This window comes from Mytilus edulis, chromosome 4, assembly GCF_963676685.1.
Source record: "Mytilus edulis chromosome 4, xbMytEdul2.2, whole genome shotgun sequence".
Lineage (NCBI taxonomy): Eukaryota > Metazoa > Mollusca > Bivalvia > Mytilida > Mytilidae > Mytilus > Mytilus edulis.
The window spans coordinates 83995579-84012491 of NC_092347.1; the positions used below are offsets into that span (position 1 = coordinate 83995579).

At 35.2% G+C, this 16913-nt stretch overlaps 1 protein-coding gene across 1 annotated transcript; it reads left to right on the plus strand.

Moving 5' to 3' along the window:
- Positions 1 to 13140: 13140 nt before the first annotated feature.
- LOC139521574 (complement C1q-like protein 2) lies at positions 13141 to 15936 on the plus strand. Its single transcript, XM_071315051.1, has 2 exons — positions 13141 to 13591; positions 15497 to 15936. Exons 1-2 carry the CDS (start codon positions 13141 to 13143, stop codon positions 15934 to 15936), a joined length of 891 nt encoding a protein of 296 aa, XP_071171152.1.
- Positions 15937 to 16913: the final 977 nt, after the last annotated feature.

Below are 16913 nucleotides of genomic sequence, written 5' to 3' on the forward strand. Positions count from 1 at the left end.
TTGTTCAAGGCCGTACGATGACCTATAGTTGTTAATTTCTGTGTCATTTGGTCTCTTGTGAAGAGTGAAGAGTTGTCTCACACAATTACACTAAATATTCTTTTTTATATTAGGTGCTCGTTGGGTAAACAGAACCTGCTCCACATTTGACACCCGTCGTTTTGCTCATGTTAGTACAACACTGGTAATAATTCGGTAGGTCACATTCGGGAAAAGTGAAATGTGTTAATACAAATAATCCTGATATAAAAAAAAAATGCCTATCAAGCCCTACTGTACACTTGGTACGGGATTTTTCGCTATGTTTATGACCCATTGGTGGCCTTGAGTTGTTTTGTAAATTTTGGTCGAGTTGTCTCTTTGACACTTTCCGTTTTCATTCTTCATTCTTATTGATAAAAAAAATATTTCTGCTAACCGAGCCCCTGTGTACACGCTTGGAATATTTTGTGGATGTCAGTATTAATTGGAGAAGAAAGCTGGAGTGTCCCGAGGAAGGTTGGGTGCATAACTTTTTTTTCTTCATTTTTTGCATACCTGTATTTTTTTTTATTTTCCACCTGCCTTGAGCTAATTAATCAGTTTAATTAATTATCAGGCCCAAATACTGGTTTTCAACCCCCCCCCCCCTTTCCCGAATATCAAAAATGGCCTTGCCTAAAGATTGGCTCGAAGGTGTACCTGTACGAGCAGGCATCAAACTGTTGTCACGTATGTCAGTAGGTTCAGAAACACCAGTTTCACCTTTTCATATATTAGCTAATACATAACAATGAACAAGTTTATTCAACAATAGAAACTTTAAGAATATAAATAAGAAGATGTTTATGAGTGCCAATGAGACAAGTTCACTCTTCATCCAAGTCACAATGTATAAAAAGTTAACAATTATAGGTCAAAGTACGGCCTTCAACACGGAGCCATTTATGTTTGTCTTGACATGTATGGATCTGAAGACCAATGGTCGAATTTCCCCCATGTGTCGTGGGCCTCAATCCTTTTTGTTGTCTGGGGGGACTATGGGATTGAAGTCACGCTTTTCGTTTTCCAAATTTTATTTTACTGCCATCTAACACAACACATGGGTGACAGACGACACTAACTGTTCGCCGCCGACAAGCATAAAAAGGTATACAGTCCCGTAAAATACAATAAACAGGCTAAATTATGTCCTACATTTCCGGTAACCAGAAATACCAAATAGAGGTATATAACATCCCCCGCCCAAATATAAAATTTGAAAAATTTTGGTCTGGTCACTGGAAATGCAGACATCAATAAAACAATACAATAAACAAAACAAAAATACATTTCAAATTTGTATACACCATTTCTCACTCTGGCATCAACACTGACTCCGTCTCAGACTCCGTTTTGTTTGTACTTGCATATATACTATATCATATATAAGATGAATATAACTTTCATACAGTTGACTCAACTCTTAAGTTTGCTATATATTGGTTACAATTTGTGCTCTAATCACAGTGCTGCTAGCAGAGACCAGAAACTCTTAATATAAATATTTTAAATAACACAATCTAGTATAACATTATCACACACACACTTATAAAGTAGCCAGAAGTTTCATGAAAATAATTTTGATAGACATATATACATACACTCTCAGCCTCAATAAACAGTGTTATAGAAAATATACAGGTTTTCACTCCAGCAGACACTAACACTCTGTACACCGTTATATATTCAACTGAGAAAAACTTTCGCAAGTATTTGAAAAACTTTTCAATTCTGTTGCATGTAACACATCTAGTTCAATTAATGCCTTTTCTAGCTTCATGATATATATACCTTTTGAATGAAACATTTGATAGAAATGCATATCTTTAAGAAAAATCAAAACAATCAATCGTAATATCATACGAAAATAACAGTAAATAAAAGTACATTAGTGCAATTCAATTAAAGCGATGCTATCATCACCAAAAACGTCACAAATCAAGAAGATTATGTCCTTCTGTATAGTCCATAGCTGAAAATCAGGGTATGACTGTAACTGCTCACATCTCGCGATCTAAGGTATGTAAGTTTAGCGATGCAATCATCACCAAAACAGCAGAACAAAAGTCCAACCATGGGTATTGCTTAACGGAGTGTAAATAAATTGAGCGATGCAATCATCACCAAAAAAAAAGGTCACAAATCAAGAAGATTATGTCCTTCTGCATAGTTCATATAAACTGTGTAAATCCCGCAATCGAATGTTATGTTAGTTTAGCGATGCAATCATCACCAAAACAACAATATATATATATATTTATCTTCCTCAAAAGTCCAACCATAGGTATTGCTTAACGAAGTGTAAATAAATTGAGCGATGCAATCATCACTTTAAAAAGGTCGCAACTAAATTTTGTAAGACACCCAATCAATGCTATTTTTAAACGAAGTGTATAATTTCAGTTAAGCGATGCAATCATCACTTTACAACGCACGCATTTTCTGTTTAGCGATGCAATCATCACCAAAACAAGGAATTAAACCGATTTCTGAAATTTCATCTACGGCACTCTGATTGTTTCATTGGAATAACTTTTCAATATATGACATATTTGACTTGAGCTAATCGTTTGGCGATGCAATCATCACCATGCGAAATTTTACTAAAAATATAACTACTGAATCAACGGCGGTGGTCTTGAAAGTAGCAAGGTTTGTGCTTTGGGTGGTAATTTGGATAAAGGGAGCCAAATTGCATTCTGTGCTGGTTCTCCTACTTTCTGAATCAAGTAAACGAAATTTGCACCGTCTTTTCGCTTGGCAAGAATACGTTTTACTTTCAATTGATTGTTTTCGCATGAATCCACTATTTTATCGGGGTCTATATAGTTATCATCACGGTACCGCACAGGCTTCTGAATATTCCTTCTTGGTCTATTTAAATTTGTAGTATCATGTTGAGAAACCACATCTGTATCCGGGGCGTCACTTTCTGTCGTAACATTTGTAGAAATAGACTTAGAATTCTCCGAGGTGTCTCTGTCAACGGAGCTAGAACTATTATCCGACTTACTGCTAGAATTTTCACTTTCATCGGTTTGTAGGTTAAAATAAGGTGCTGGTAAGGGCACCCGTATATGTGCAAGCTTTAATCTATTGATGTGCACGGGACGGCGAAAATTTCTCTTTCCTGTTGGATCTCTTAAAAAAACTAGATGTGCACTCGGAAGACATGTTACAGTAAACGGTCCATCATAAATATGCTGAAATTTCCTGCCTTGTCCAACGGGCTCTCTGGATAAATAAACATTGTCGCCTACAGTCAAATCTAGTTCATGTGCATTTTTATTTTCGGTCTCTACCATTTTCTGTTGAGCAACAAGGGTATTCAATTTTATATGCTCTCGAATAATGTTCAAACGGGCATCCAAATTCTCAATATATGTTTTTACATCTTTCGGAATGTCTTTAAAATCAACTATGTAAGAAGGCGATAACGGAAAATTTGGCCTTTTCCCGTAGACTATTTCAAAAGCAGAGTATTTTGATCCTGAATTTACACAACTATTGATTGAGAATACTATTCCAGGAAGCATTTCTTCCCATTGTTTATTGTCTAAAACATAAGGCGTTAAACGCTCCGCTAAGGTACGATGTGTACGTTCACAGCGACCCAAACAGTGATGCATCATACTAGGTGTAAATTCTTGCTCTACATTCAACATTTTGCAAACTTCCATTGTACATTTGGCAATAAATTCTGATCCTTGGTCTGAAATAACCGTGCTACACACACCAAAATTACAGAAAAAATTGAAAATTGCCTGAGAAACTGATATTGCATCGTTATTTCTTAATGGCACAGCAAACAAGAAATTACTGAAAGCATCAACTGCTGTAAAAACGTATGTATTGGCATTATTTGATGAAACAAGTGGTCCAAAAATGTCCATTTGCCATACTTGAAATGGTTCACTAGGAGTAGGATATGCTACTATTTTTGCTTTCGTTTTTAAATTGCTAACTTTACGTGACTGGCACTCATGACAAGATTGCACGTATTCACTGATTATTTTACCCATTCGCGCAAAATAATAACGCTCTCTAACAGAGTCTAAAGTATTCTGAATTCCACTATGTCCACCTAATGGGGAGTCATGAGTAATTTTTAAAATTTGCGAAATCAATTGCTTAGGAATAACAAGTTGAAATTCACTCATGTTCTTTGTCCTTTCTGATTTTGCCTTTCTACGGTGATATAACACATCGTCAACTAAAATGAAATCACACGACTCCAATAAAATACGGCGAGATTCTTTTTGTGAATCTGGCAAAACATCATCTTCTAAATATGCAATGATTTTCTTTAAATCGCTATCTTTCCGTTGTAACTTTTTGATGTTAGAGGTATTTGCACCAACTTGAAAATCGCGCAAAGTATTAGCAAGTTGTTCAACGTTCTGATTATTTCTGCCAAATTTCTTTTTGCGATTATGTACATAAGAGTCTGACTCGTCCGTATCGGCATCATATGGATCATTTAGCGAGTCATGCTCGTCAGTTTCTACACTGTATAAATCGATGTGCTTGTCAGCTACTATGTCTATAGCCTGTACAACAACGTCGGTATTATCATTCGATTCAAATAAATCAACAAATTTCACTCCACCGGGTAAACGTATTTCTCCTGTATTTTCTGTTACCAAGGGGAAAAACGGATCAGGGCTTTCGATCGGAATGTTTTGGGGATTTTCACATCTTGAGAGCGCATCAGCGACTTTCATTTGTTCTGCAGGCTTATATTGAATTTCAAATGTAAATTGCTGGAGAATGGCAAGCCAACGCTCATAAATAGCTCCTTTGAATTGCTTCATAAACAATGGTTGGAGTGCTTGGTAGTCGCACTCCACGATAAATTGTGTACCCCTTAAATAGTCCGCACAGTCAAGAATACTAGTGACCATTCCCAACAACTCTAATTTCGTAGGACCATACGACTGCTGCCATCGTGATAAAGACTTTGATCCGAAACGAATGATATTTGGTTTTTCCTTTGTTGGGTCCTTCTGATAAAGCATGTACCCTATTCCTTTTGATGAAGTATCCACAGCCAATATAAACGGTAAATCGAAACGGGGGAAACTGAGATTATCGGTATTTACAAGATGAGTTTTAAGATTTTGAAATGCTGTAGATTGTTCAATTTTCCATTCAAATTTTTGATTTTTCTTTAGAAGTTTAGTGAGTGGACTAATTATAGCACTGAAATTTGGTATAAACTTTTTAAACCAGTTAAATAATCCAATTGTGCGACGAAGTTGTTTTATATTCTGTGGTGCTGGAAAGTCGACAATAGCCTTCACTCGATCTTTTGGGGGTCTTATCCCATGTTTAGAAATCTCGTGTCCAAGAAAAATACACGTCTCACTTGCAAAATGGCATTTTTTCTGTCCAAGTTTTAGTCCTGCATTTCGAAATCGTTTAAAGATTTCTTTTATATCGTCTAAATGCTTTTCAAAGGTTTCAGAGCAGATCAATACGTCATCTAAATAACACAAACAAGTTCTGAATTTTAGACCACGCAGTACCTTGTCCATTAGAAGCTGAAATGTGTTAGGTGCCGTCTTTAACCCCATTGGCAGCCTTAAAAACTTGTACGTTCCAAAACATGTGTTGAAAGCGGTATATCTTGAAGATTCGGCGGATATGCCCATCTGAAAAAATCCGGAAGATAAATCTATCGAAGTTATATAATTTGGTACTATTTCAGCAAAGGATTCCGTCAGTTCCTGTAAGTTTGGTATAACATATTTAAAATCTTCTGTTTGCGCGTTTAAATGTCTAAAATCACAAACAAACCTATAACTTTGAGTTGAAGTCTTACTATTCGACGCTTCATTTCGCTTTGTGACTAATACTATCGGACTTGTAATGGGTAGCTCCTCTTGTTCACTAACTGGCACAACTATTCCTTGTTCAAGCAAGTTATCCAGTTGCTCACGCAAAACCTCACGTTTGTAAGGGGGTAACCTGTACGGCTTATGATGTTTACCAACAGCATTCGGCTTCAGATGTATTTTATGCTCCACTAAATGAGTATATCCAAGGTTTGGATTTTCTTTCGTCACAAATAAATCAAGATTATCCAACAAACATTCAGCTAATTCTGATTTTTGATCGTGTGTTAAATGATCGGATAAATCAAAATCTGTCTTAATCTTGGTCAAAATTTCTTGCCTGTCGGGACTGTCTGTAATGTCACATTGCTGTTCGGAATTATCGGTCCGCAGTCCATTTTCATTAGCAACCAACTGAATATTCTGCACTTCGGGTATCTCGGGTTTTTCAGACATTGCAACATAGGTGTACTCATTCGATAATGTTGAAAATTCAGCAATATTTTTGCCTTTTGGAATCGTTATTTTCACATTACTAGCATTCAATAATTTAATCGGAACTTTGCGATTGACAGGAACGACAACTAAAGATTTGGCAACTAAAAACTTGTGGTTAACTGAAAATTTGCTGTTTACGCATATCCCTTGCAATCCGACTGTAACGTAATTTGGTAACTTCCCAAAAGTCAAGTATTCTGTATTCGGTTCAAGTTCTATCCTCTTAACTGTTTTAACTGGCACAGTCTTCTGATTACAACTAAAATCACTAAAATCTAAAACAATTTTATTTTCTCGTAAATATTCAGTACCGAGAATCAAAGGATGAGATGTTTTGGGAATGATATATGTTTCAATAATTTCATTTTTCTGATGAATTGTGGCTTGAAGTTTGGATATTCCGTTAATTCTGATTTTATCGTTGTTGGCTAATCGAATTTCCGATTCACTTAGTTGTTCAAAATAAAGTTTATGACGATCGGATATCGAATCATACAAAGATTTAGAAATGACATTGATAGAGCTCCCTGTATCAACTAATGCAGCTATTCTTAGATCACCAAATAAAACAGTTATGTACAAAAATTTATCTTTAGTTGAATTTTTATCAAAATCGGCACCAATAGACGAAGTTAACCCGGACGATTGTGCCCCACACCCGGGTTGGTTCTGTTTCCCTGTGCATAAAACTCCAGTTTGGTACAAGATTGAGCAATGTGGCCATTCTGATTACACAGTTGGCATTGATCAGACGGTTGAAATTGACCATACCCGTTCCAGTTACAAACTCTTTGAAAATGACCGAGACCTTTGCATCTCCTACATTCAGCTGAGTCAAAACGAGACGTATTTGCATTATTCGTTCTTGTATTTTCAGGTCTTTGTGGTTCTTTGTGGGGTACTTCCCTGACTGCCATACTAGTTATCAGACCGCTTAACTGTCCGATTTGATCCCTAATGTCATGAACATCAGAACGTGATGGTTCACTCTGAACATGCTCCTTGCGTTTACCCTGAACTAAGTCGGTAAGAATAGCAACCTGATTTTGTAAATCACGGATAACCTCGCTCTGGTTGGAATCAGTACTGTTTGATTTTCCTGGCAACTGCCGAGGTGCATGTTTATTTTCATGTTTAAGAGCATTTATAGAGTCTCCGTGTTGTCTATACCCACAGGCTTCCGCCATTTTTGCAGAAGTTAAGGCATGGTGTGCATCGACTGGTTGACCAGCACGTACAAAAAACGACATTTTTTCGGGCAACCCACTTATAAATTTTGCTACTAACTCGTGGTCATGCTTTCTTAATATTTGAGCTTTTTCCGACAGCTGACTGAAATAATCTTCTAACGACTGACCCGGAGATAATACCATGTTTTGGAAAATTTCACTTTCCATTATAACTTGCGCTTTGCCAACTAAAATTTATATATTTTTCCTTGAACAAAACACAAATTGTTATCCACGAACTTTTAGACTCGTCACTCAAAGAATTGTACCAAGTTAACGCAGGCCCCTTTAGATGTAAATGAAATGCTGCAATGCGTCTTTTGTCTGTTTCTGGCAATTCATGGAGAAGTGCGTAAGATTCAAATTCACTGAAAAATCCTTTCGCATTATCTTGGGGGTATCCTGAAAATTCACGACACCTGACTAATTTGCTCATTATTGAAGTAGTCTGAATCTTAATAGGTAGATCAACCGATTCTGTGGGGATTTCTGTTACATTTAACGGTTGTGGGGTAGATGTAATTGGACTTGCCTCGGCTAATAACACATTTATTTCTGGTTCAAAATTTGCAGTGTTGTCTGGAGAATTAACATCACCTACATTTTGTAAATCAAACTCTGTTAGTCCTACAATTTCGTTATCCTCAAGGAATCCGTCACTTAATAATGATCTAGAAGATAAACTTTGTATGTTACTGTCCGTTTCTGAATCGCTTTGATATTCGTTGTGTTCTATAGAAGGCTCGGAATTTTCATCTGACATAATCACCATTTACCGGTACAAAACTTTGTGTTCATGTTAATAGAATGGATACAATAGGCACTACTTGAAACTCATTGGCGATACAAATATCACCAAACAAGTATTAATTGGAACATCGAAAATATTATATGTCTACACACGTATTCAAAACTGTTTACTGCACATTTATTTAATTTGGAATGCAATATTATAATACTGGCGATACTATTATCACCCTGTCTATGCATGCATCATTTTTCCTTCCTAAATAAACGAAAACGGATAATATCGGATTGCTGAGTTGTTGAGACATGCACTGGCGATACTTTATCACCAAATAATTATGAGATACTAATCAAAATATGTAGCTGACTTGTCGCTGACAAAATTGTCCACTTCCACGTGTTCGCAAAAATAATGTTCACCAAAAATTATATCACAAATAAAAGCAATATTTACGCTAATAAGAGCCTTTTAAGTCCTCCACCATGTCGTGGGCCTCAATCCTTTTTGTTGTCTGGGGGGACTATGGGATTGAAGTCACGCTTTTCGTTTTCCAAATTTTATTTTACTGCCATCTAACACAACACATGGGTGACAGACGACACTAACTGTTCGCCGCCGACAAGCATAAAAAGGTATACAGTCCCGTAAAATACAATAAACAGGCTAAATTATGTCCTACATTTCCGGTAACCAGAAATACCAAATAGAGGTATATATAACACATGTCACATAATCCATGAAATTTGCTATTTATTCGTATACTTTCGGGATTTTTCAAAGGAAACAAGGTAAAAATCGACCACCAATCACGATCAATGGTACATTAATATTCAGTTTGTTCGTATTGTCATACAGGGAACCAGTATGTCATAATAATCACAGCCAACTCGCCGACCGGTCGAAATATGACCACCCTACCCATAACCATGCAGTCGTTTGGAAGACGCACCTAGCGTTATTACACACAAGATACACACGAGGGCATTAAGTGCAAATTCGTCAACCTTATCTTTATAGATTCTACCACTAATTATACACAATTATACACTATGTGTTAGATGGCTCAGCTAAGGTGTACGGTACGGTAAATGAAATACACTATATGAGAGTTAGAAGACAATGACAAATTTTGTGGCGGATAACGCGATAGCTTTAGAATAAATCCAATCAGAGTCGATGGATTCGATTAAAGTATTTACACGTGCAAATTCTTTGAACAGTCTTAAATATTTCCTAAATTGTTTGATACACTTAAATCGGCATTACTGATCATTACTATATATAAAAAAAAAATTACATAAATTATGCCTACTGTTTTCTCGTTTGACTTGTTTAACATTTTTCTTTTGGGTCTTTATTTACTCACTATAAATGCAGTTGTTGAAGGCAGTACATGACTTTTGTTATTAATGCAGTATGGGCCCTGCTCATTGTTGAAGGCAGAAAAGTGACTAATTGTTATGAGGGGGAGGACAGGGGTAAGGGAGACAGGGAGAAAGGGGAAAGGAGAAAGGGGTGGGAGAAAGGAGAGGAAGGCTGGGAGAAAGGAGAAAAAGTTGGAGAAAAGAAGAAAGAATAAAATATCTCTCCTTTTAAAATTTTTTCTAATATTTCAAGAAAAAATATCTCAAAAGGAGATGTTTTATTCTAATGGGAGAAAGGAGAACGGGGGTAGGAGAAAGGAGAAGAGTGGTGGGAGAAGGGAGAAGGGTACCCCCCTGTCCTCCCCCTCTGTTATTAATGCGACATGGGCTCTGCTCATTGTTGAAGGCAGTACAATGACTTATTGTTTTTAAAGCAGTATAGGCCCTGCTCACTGTTGAAGGCAGAAAAGTGACTGTTATTTATGTGGCATGGGCTCCGCTCATTGTTGAAGGCAGTAAATTGACTTATCGTTATTAATGCGGTATGGGCCCTGTTCATTGTTGAAGGCAGTACGATGACTTATTGTTATTGATTTATTTGCCGTTTGGTCTACTGTGAAGAGTTGACTCATACCTATTCTTTTTACATGAGTGAGCTACTCAGTTACATGTATATATTTATACTTTTCAATTTGCGTTTATTTTCTTGTTAGCTTGCTTGCTTTAATTGTTGCATGTTTGCCTAGCTATCTACATAATACATGTGTTCTTGTTGTAAAATATGCTTATATAAAATTTGATAGTTGAGTTTGATATAAAATATCAAGTCAGTTGAACTTGAGAGATCTACAGAGCTCATGTTTACGTTGTTGAATCATACATATCATGTCCGACCGTAAATTTTCTGACTTATGCAAATATAGTTATTATAGTGAGCATAGTTATACAAGCAATATAGTTATACAAGCAAAGCTGAGTTGATATTAAAAAAAAAAGACCTTAACATATGATCTGTTAGTCTGTATAGGTTTCAGATAGCTCACTAAAGCTCGTGGACAGGACAATTAGTTTACCAACAAGTCAACTTAGAGCAAATAAGGGAATTATGTGTACTTTTAACACAATTATCAAATTACTTTATAAACTCACGAAGCAGCAGACAGAGCATGGTACACAATATCCTCTTTACTTAGAAGTGCGATTATGTTATTGTATATATACATGTAGTGTTTTTAATATTTTGATTGTATCATCATCTAACACGGGTATGTAAACATTGAGGATACCTTTGTATTTTACTATCACATTTTTTTTACATGTCAGCACGAACTATGGGCTTCCCCAGGTCTATTTTTAGAAACAAAACAAATATGCGGTATTTAAGTTACTGTTAAGGACTTTTACAAACAGACACGCATATTATCCAGATGGGAGACTCAATGAATTTTAAATTTATTTCAAATACTCTTGATCTATTTCTTTCTATTAAAAGGAACATTTAGCATTCTTATCTATATACAGAGCTGAATCTTTTTAATTCTAGTCGGAATTAATCAACTTCATCTATATACACCCATTACTTAATACGTAATACCATGGAATTTTACTCTAGCACCTAGTTCTTTTAGGTCAAAAAATATATTCGACTATTCAAGTTTGAACTTTCCAAAAAGCTGCACATACTGCTTAGCTGTATCCGAATTTTAAGTACTACTAGGAATGCATGTGATTGCCGATTTAGTACAGGAAGTGTGGTACTTTCTATATATATTGATTGATATGAATTTTATTTTTTTTAAGTGTACGTTATACATCCTTGCCGTTGGTTTTCAAAATATTGGTCACGTTACTTGTTTAAACTAAATATATATCCAAATGTACACGACTTTTAAGGGGTGCCTAGAATAGCATAAATTATATATATAGGTAATGTATTTTCGTAAACTTTGTAGAGGATAATAAAATTGAGAATGGAAAACTAATATTAGTGCCTATTACAGATTAACAAAGCAATTGGGTAGATTCATGGTATACCACCATCTTGCATTGTACTTTTGCAGTGACCAATCAGTCTAGTTATTACCCAAATCTCTGAATTTGTACACAGATGTTCAATTTTATTTATTAGACTGTGTATCTCTATGAAGATACTATCTGATTTATCGCATTATATATATTAAAAATATTTTAAGTATGAGTACCAAACATATGTGCTTTAGAATAAATTTGTTCAACTAAGCCGGTTGAGGCGAGATAACTCTTTTAGTAAACCCATTGATCGTTGGATGTATTACTGCTAAAATATTGCGTTTTTATGATGATTTAAATATATATATATAACATGGATAATACAATAAAAGAAGTGATATCTTCAAAAACAAATCTCTCTGCAGCTGAGGGGATATTATGGAAGGATAACAGCACCATTATAACAAAGCTATTACAAAAGGAAAACTATGATTGTCCAAGATTCAAACGTATTAACAAAGACTTATGTCTTCTTAGCTAGTTCACTTAAATGGACCTTTAGGTTGTGGAAAGGGGGGGAATTCTGATGAGTGTGTATAGACTCACTCAAGTGGCAAGATTAAGGGGTTATGATCGTTTCCCGTAATTGTACGTCGGATCATATTAGGTTTTTACTTTCCTGCGGTACCGCAGGAAGTTCTGTTGAGACCATCTCATGTCTACCCTGAGTGGCCGGTTCTGAATTGGTACCAGTTCGAGCTTGACTGTTTTATGATACATAGTATGGCCTATGTATTCAGTGTGCATATAGAGTTTTATGTTATAGAAACTGTTAATCTTTACTCCCCTGAAACCAGGGGGTGATGCGAATAAGACCCGACGTATTTGGGGATCATAACCCTCGTTCTCTTTAGGCTGAACCTTGAGGAACTTGAGCATCCATTGCTACCAATGGTGCACAGATTTGTCAGTTAAATCAATCATGTCGGCATTCTGTAATCATGTCAGACCTCGTCATTCTAAGTGAACTGTGGCCGTTATTTCCACATTAGATATTTGTTTGTTATGTTTTTGCCTGAAACTTGATTCTTTGATTAATCAACAAAATTTATTATTCTAAACTAACGTCGGTGCGCACAGAAATCAAACCATACGATTGTCCTTTCTTGTATATGGGGGTAAGAACCGCAGTAGAACAAACTTATCAATAATTAATTTTTATTTGTGTTCATACGTGTTTTCCACGTTAATATCGCGTATGTGACTTTTTGTTGGGTGATGACTAATGAGGTTATACAAATTGATAATATTGTCGCATGCCAGTTCTATTTTCATTGTTGTTTGTAGATGATTATAACATTAATAAATAGAACAATTTATTATCTGCGCTTAAAAACCTTGACACAGTAAAATCTTATCATTTTATGCTCACTTATATACTAGTCAAGTATCCTAAAAGAATTGACAATATAATGATGAGAATTTTCGTTGTTTTGTTCTTTTTGTTTCTTGTATGTAATGGTGACAGTTCGAATCGAAATGAAGACCAGACGAGAAGACTTGACGCATTAGAAAAGGTAGTCAATGAAGTCCAGCAACAAAACCAGCGTCTAGAGGAAACTGTTAAGATGCAACAAATGGAGATAACAGAACTTAAAATTCAACTTGCCAACGTTAATGTTGAACATCAAAACGGCCATAAAAATTTGAGTGCATCGGATTTCGAAATATTCATCAAAGACACTGTGTCGAAAATGCTTACCAAAAATGAAATTTTGAAATCAAATGATGAAAGTAGTGTCCCTACCAATGAAGCAGAATTTCTAATAAAGGATACTGGTTCGAAATTGCATGATAATAACATATCCAGTAAGCCAGGTTTAGGAATGCAGTACGTCCATGAACCAGCGAATGGTGTGACTTCAAGTAAGAATACGTTTTATTCAAGCTCTTCATAAGAGCAAATTCTGTACGATTTTCTTTGTTTGTCATTTAGATCAAGATAATTGACACACGTAGGTCGAACACAAAGAGTAACAGATTTATAAAACAATTTAAAAAAAAAGAGATTGGAACGTTATCTGTAGTAACTTTAATGTAAAAACACTTCGGACACAAATAATTTATGAAATGTTGCGTTTTCATTTATTTACAAGAATATGCTGAGACCGACACTATGTTTAAACATATCTGTGAATACATCCCGATTCCTTTAAAACTTCCTGTTTTAAATTTATAAACCCTTTCATAATCTAAGCTAACATAGATTGCGTGGCCGAATTTAATATATATATTTTGTGACCCAATTTCAGATACGTAACCTCAAGAAGTATGCATATAACATTAAATAACGTTATGACCTTTATATTTTCTTTTTGGTATGCCATGATCTCAATAAGAAGACTCTAGGTCCTTATCACTTTTGATTCATGATTTTGTATTATTATATCTCTCTAATGCCAAATACATAAGGGGAAATCACTATCATATGGAATGTTCTCACATAAAGAACGTGTTCGGTTCAGTTTATAAACTGTTCGATATCCTATGCTTAATATCTGAGCGACATCTTTTGAAACAACAATGAAACATTAGTCGGAAGATTTTTTTTATCAGAACACACTCTGCAGGTGATGAAAGACCTAAATAAAATAAAAAAAATGTTTTAGACAGTAATAAAAAAGGAATGTTTGGAATAATATTTTGCCATGAACAGTTAGCTTGGTTCAATTTTGTCAAAGAAAACTAAAAAAAAAAAACAACGTGGATGTAGTTTGGTTACCAATTCAATAATTCAACTTTATTTTAATCCGTTTTTATGCGAACTTTGCTTAACATGTGTTAAAGATGGGTTGCGCATGCGCTTTGCAACGAATGTGAGATGAAAAGTGAAACTATGGAAAACAGCAGTAGAAACAAAACAATTAACAAAAATACCGAACTCCAAGGAAATTACCGATGTCATTCATTGATTCTTAAAATATACAAGTTAGGAATAAATGAATGACATTAAATCCACTTGTCTTTTTGTATTTTTTGTTTAACTACTTCCGCGCTTCATAGAAAATGCGCTTTTATGAACGCTGAGCATTACATCCCAATTAAATCATAACAAACATTTGTAAAACCTAATTAAATTATTCCGAATTATAACAAAGTTACATGTCGAATGCCAGTTGTCGATAACGTATCAGGCAAAATGTTGAAAAAACGTTAAATTTTTGAAATACTAAGGCTTTTATACCTCAGGAATAGATTACTTTGGCTGTTTTTGGCAAAGCTTTAATGCTCTTCAACTTCGTACTTTACTTGGCCTATTTGACATTTTTTTATTTGAGCGTCACTGATAAGTCTTTTGTAGACGAAACGCGCGTCTGGCGTAAATATAAAATGTTAATCCTGGTATCTACTGTAGATTCATTATTATTCGTTGGATACTAATTTTTGTGGATTTAGTGGGAACAGGTGAACCACAAAATTAAATGTACAAGGAACATCAAATTTCCATAGACTTGTATGCATACATTGACAAAACCACGAAATTAAATATCCACGAACATGATAGTTTTTCTCACTTACGAAAATTGGTACCCACGAAAATAAATGAATCCACAGTGTAATGAGTTTATTTGATACCATTTTCAGACATTGTGTATTGCATATTTTATGCATTTTTTAGTTTTAAATTTCGTTTTAGAATCTTGAAAATTTGATTCAATGCGGTGACGGCTAACAGACTAAGTGTAATTTGGTGTATAATTATAAATGTGTATTGTTAGTGTTGGCTGTCTTGAGTTTTTAATGACTTAAAAGTGTTACATTGTCTTTCAGATGAGGAAAGGAAGAGAGCCGTATCAGGTCAGGCTGTTGCATTTTATGCGGTCTTGAGTCATGATGAGAAAGCACCAAGTGCTCACCATACCCTAGTATTTGACAACGCTAAGACGAACGTACAAGGTGCATATAACCAATACAGCGGAACATTTACAGCTCCAGTTGCGGGAGTTTATGTGTTCACATTTAGCATTCATATGGGCTGCCATGCGTACGCATCGTTTGAAATAGTAAAAAATGCAGACGTTGAAGGGGTCGTTTTTCTTGATGTGACAGAAGCCTGTGATTCAGAACAGGTGACATGGACCACTGTTTCTCAACTCGGTGAAAGTGACATAGTTTATGTAAGAACACACTCAACCAGATCAATTAGTGGCGACATAATAAGTGATACATATGGAATGTCATCATTTGCTGGATGGTTACTTTCAGTTTAAAACATATGAAAAAGAGTCGTAGCAATGATTAATAAAAATTATGATCATGAATATTATACTTGTATAGTTCTTATACGATTTGCATATATACCTACACACTCAATGCAATCGACTGCAACAGTTTTTAAATGCTTCTCATTGTTTCACCTTTGATACAACTTATGGATAGAAATTGTGAAGTGTAATTACAATGTACAACTATAAAAAAGAAGATGTAGTATGATTGCCAAGGAGACAAGTCTCCACAAGAAATCAAAATGACACGGAAATTAACAACTATATAGATCACCGTACGGCCTTCAATAATGAGCAAAGCCCATACCGCATAGTCAGCTATAAAAGGACCCGAAATGACAATGTAAATCAATTCAAACGAGAAAACTAACGGCCTAATTTATGAACAAAAATATGTTCATAATAAGTTTTTGAAAACTATTACTGTGTTTACGAAGTATACTCTGACTACAGACAAACATGTACAGTGTTGAGGAAAGAATATGACGCATGTCTGTTTTGTATGCCCATTCAAATATCGCTCTTAAAAAAGCTACACATACACTGATAATCTACAATACCATGAATACATTTGAATGTATTGTTCATACTCTTAAATGATTTATATTGTAACATTATGTTAGTTGTTGTCTGTTTCTTAGACCTCTCAAATACAACACAAAATGTAGCTAAGCAGGATTGCCTTTTTTCCGATTTTATAACAAACACTCATTGGTTGAATCGGGGTTTTATGCGAACAAAATTTTAAGTAATAGTATTTGTTTTAACATATATATAGCGTCATAGTTGAATATAGTTCATAAGGGTTAATGCTGTGTTAAGCATTATTGGGAAACCGTACTATTCTAAACTACGTAGTCTAGATACACGTATCTTGTCTTAGGGGGGGGGGGGGGGGGTGTAAATCTTACTTTGTAAAGGATCCCTCTGATTCAAACAAAAAATTCTCTGAAACTGACATT